This window comes from Cyphomyrmex costatus, unplaced genomic scaffold, assembly GCF_001594065.2.
Source record: "Cyphomyrmex costatus isolate MS0001 unplaced genomic scaffold, Ccosl1.0 scaffold583, whole genome shotgun sequence".
In the NCBI taxonomy this organism is placed as follows: Eukaryota; Metazoa; Arthropoda; class Insecta; order Hymenoptera; family Formicidae; genus Cyphomyrmex; species Cyphomyrmex costatus.
In genome coordinates, this window is record NW_017280008.1 from 279249 (window position 1) to 283215 (window position 3967).

Here is a 3967-nt window from a genome sequence, read left to right on the forward strand (position 1 = left end):
AAAGGGCGGGAAGATATATATAAAATTTAAATTTTATTTCGGTTGTATGAAATCTAAAGCTCAGAACTTTTTTGTTCACCTAATATTATTACTGATAATTTATATATATTTTAATTTATTTATTTATTCGTATAAAAAAAATGTTTTCTTATAAATTCTATGTAAATACATAAACAATGTTATGACTGCACGAAGTTCACTTGATGGAACTGTTATCGATATAGCATATTAAATCTGACAAATTTTTTTATCTGCTTGCAATAAATTTACATTAAATCCATGATCTTGAAAAAAATAATTTTGATAGCAACCTCATAAAAAATATAGATTTATTATTTAATATGCTTTTTAATTTAAAGATTTTATTAATAAAAAAGAAAAGATTCTAAAAACATTCATAATGAAAAAAAATTAATAAAATTTGTGGCTATATGTGGAAACATTTGTGATGTCCTTCATTTTTTTTTTGTCCTTTATTGGTTCTGTATTGAAATACCGATTTGGAAAAGTGTTGAAATGTCGAGTGTTATTTCTCTTCTTATGTAAATAATTACGAGCATACAATTAACAATAATAAATATTAACGAAGAAATAAAAGAATTTCTAAGCTAAAAAAATCTCCATAAAATATAATCTTTACTAAAATGCAACAAAAAGGTACTGTTGGCGACATCATTCAGAGAATCTCTGAAGTTGCTCTATATCTCTCTCATTCCAGTTAATAAAAGAAATCTTTTTTTTTTACAATTATCGGAAAGAAAATAAAATTATTATTAAATCGTTTTTCATATATATAACTTTTCTCTGACGAAAATAAAAATCGAAACGTACGCTTCGACTTATGTAAGTCGGATATAAGAGGAAAGTGATAGAAGCGTAAATGAAGTTTCCAAGAGGCAAAAAATGGAAAAACAAAACGCAATAGAGGCATTTACGATTCTTTTACATGATTTAACACGGACTTTACATAATTTTTACATGATTTAGCACGGACTCGCACCACACCATTTCGACCATGATTTTATTATCACAAATACGTATAGCTATGTAGTTTCTGAATCGAAAACAGATGTACTGGCGCTAGTGTATGGACAATTTTGAACAACGGTCCTACGTCGGAATGTCCCCTTCTCAAGCTTCTCTCTGGTTACAGATATCTTTATTCATCTCAACGAATCGCATTATTTATATTTACAAGTGTGAGTACTAGAATCATGAATATTGAATTCAATTTCACGCACTTCCGCAGTTCTACTTTTGAGATGCAATTTTGATTAACGTATTTAAAATCCGGCGAGGCAGATGGCGCTCGCGGTGTCATGGCCTTTTCCTGTTCACGCTTACACGAGTGAAGACGTGAACGTAAGTTACGTAGTAAGAATAAACGTTGATTCGAAAATATTTTGTTGCGAGACAGTGCGGATTGACATCGTGGAGCGATCGAGTGTAAACGGGAACCGTGAGTGATCGTACAGGTGCGGAATGTGTGCGTAAGAGAGATACGCCCGAAACACAGCGGTACATGTGACCGCGTGGCCACATGTGTTTTACCAGTTTCGTGCCTGTTTGACTTTTTCATTGAGAATTTTACGAATTAGAGCACTTGCCTTGTCTGCAATCGACTTGCCGCGACCCGGAACCGCATCGTGTCTTGTCCAATTTCTCTCACTGTTAACGTTTTGGCGTGTAATATCAAACGAAGCGCTAACCGTTCTGGAAAATACAAATATTTTCTTCTTTCTCTTCGATGGTTGTCGTTAACAAATTTAGTCCAATGCAGAAAATTATTTTTTTAATTTATTAGTAAAGAAAATTATGAAAATAATTAAAATGTTAATTATAAACTTCTGACGATTTTATGTATCCTCATTTTATATTCTTAATTTGTTAAAAACTATGTTATAATTGAATTAAATATGTTATATTTTTAAATGGATTAGAAGAGGCAATATGAACTTAATATGATATGAAAAATAATTTAATGTTATTTTTGAAAGATTTCTGAATAATTTGAAGTGTATTAGCATAAATTTATTTTAAAAAAAATAATTTATACAGAATAATGTTAAAAAATTATCTATAGTTTGTGAATAGGTCTGTTTTTTGTTTGAAGAAAAATTTGAACTTTAAAATATATACTGACAGTAGATTAGAATGAAACTATTATAGTTTGTCACTTCAACTTTCTACATCAATAAATATTAGTTTAAAACTTTTCGAAAAAGAACAGATCTATTAAGAAACTATATAGAATCATTCTGAATTATTATTTTTCTTAAAATGTCTATATTTGTATCGATATACATCAAATTTTAAGAGATTTCCAAAATTATAAAAATTACTTTTTATTTTATCATACTAAGCTAATATTTATTAAATATAATTTGTTTTACTTCAACTTACTGCGCGCATCACTGTGTGTATGTGTGTGTGTGTATACTATACTAATTTAAAACTTTCTTTGGTAACGAACTAAGCTCTAATCTCGTATTTTATTACAAGAAGTAACAGTTTTTTGTTTTTTCTTTGACAGATAAACAATGGATGACAAAGAAGCTTTTGACGATATGGTGGTGGCAACCACAAATACATTGCCGGTAGCAATGCCGGCTGAACTGCCAGAGATCAAATTGTTCGGACGCTGGAATTGCGATGACGTACAAGTAAACGATATGTCTCTGCAGGATTATATCGCAGTTAAAGAGAAAAATGCTAAGTACCTTCCACATTCAGCAGGACGTTATGCGGCAAAGCGTTTCAGGAAAGCTCAGTGCCCTATTGTGGAACGTCTTACAAACTCTCTCATGATGCACGGCAGAAACAATGGAAAGAAATTAATGGCTGTGCGAATTGTTAAACACGCCTTTGAAATCATTCATCTTCTTACTGGGGAGAACCCTCTACAGGTGAGTTTGCTATTTAAAGTTTGTATTTAATTTTTGCATCTATATGAATAAAATTATACATTGAGAATATCTTAAAGCACTTAATTTGAGATTATTATTTAAATAAAACACATTCATAATATGTTACCACTTATGTGAACCACATTTTATTTATTTATGTAATACAATTTTGCATGATATAAATATGTATGACAAAATGAATATATAACCTGTTATATAAATAAAAAAATTATATAAATAAAAAAATTTATATAACAGATTATAAAAAATATATAAATAAATGATTACACTTGTTTGTGAATATTTTAGGTTCTTGTCACAGCTATTATCAATTCTGGTCCAAGAGAAGATTCGACGCGTATTGGACGCGCTGGTACTGTAAGGCGACAGGCCGTGGACGTATCCCCGTTACGTCGTGTTAATCAAGCTATCTGGTTGTTATGTACTGGCGCGCGAGAAGCTGCATTCCGCAATATTAAAACAATCGGCGAGTGTTTAGCCGACGAACTTATTAACGCTGCTAAGGGTTCGTCGAATTCATACGCAATCAAGAAAAAGGATGAATTGGAGCGCGTTGCCAAATCCAACCGATAAACAGCTTTATACATGCGGAAAAAATAAATAAACGTTCTATCTTTAAATTTTTCTCCACTTTTTATTTTTCATCCATTGTTTCTTGTCAAGAAACTTCTAACGAGTTTAATGACTTTACAGTCTTTAGAGATAAAAGAATATTTATTCTAATTATTTGAATACTCTGTTCTTTCTGATTTCTTTGAAAAATATGATAACGTATATTTAAGATGACAAAAATTTAAAAAATTAATTTATTTTTGAGTCTACAACTTTACATAGCTTTCTATGTCTTTTGTAGAATTAAGAGAAATTGGAGGTATAAGGAATTGATATATAATAATAATTATATAATTGTGAATTATATTAGTACAATTTACTTAAAAATACATGTAATATAAATGATTTCGAAAGCTATAATTTATTGCATAGATTCACTACTACATTTTTCATGTTAATACGTTCTGCAACTCATACAGTGTTGCTTA

At 29.9% G+C, this 3967-nt stretch overlaps 1 protein-coding gene across 3 annotated transcripts; it reads left to right on the top strand.

Moving 5' to 3' along the window:
- Positions 1-1322: 1322 nt before the first annotated feature.
- Positions 1323-3547, top strand: LOC108779350 (40S ribosomal protein S5). Of its 3 annotated transcripts, none has more exons than XM_018546749.1 (3): positions 1323-1362; positions 2534-2906; positions 3216-3547. In XM_018546749.1, the coding sequence occupies exons 2-3, from the start codon at positions 2541-2543 to the stop codon at positions 3498-3500; spliced, it is 651 nt and encodes a 216-aa protein (XP_018402251.1). In that variant the 5' UTR covers positions 1323-1362; positions 2534-2540; the 3' UTR covers positions 3501-3547. The 3 variants fall into 3 exon arrangements, with proteins under 3 accessions (XP_018402251.1, XP_018402249.1, XP_018402250.1); XM_018546747.1 differs by having other exon boundaries at positions 1339-1475; XM_018546748.1 differs by having other exon boundaries at positions 1339-1459.
- The last annotated feature ends 420 nt before the right edge of the window (positions 3548-3967 follow it).

Excerpts from the sequence above, each read along its gene's own strand:
- LOC108779350 (XM_018546749.1), top strand. The coding sequence starts at position 2,541 with ATGGATGACAAAGAAGCTTTTGACGATATGGTGGTGGCAACCACAAAT. Across the intron at positions 2,907-3,215 it reads CTGGGGAGAACCCTCTACAG|GTTCTTGTCACAGCTATTAT; the intron begins GTGAGTTTGCTA and ends TGAATATTTTAG.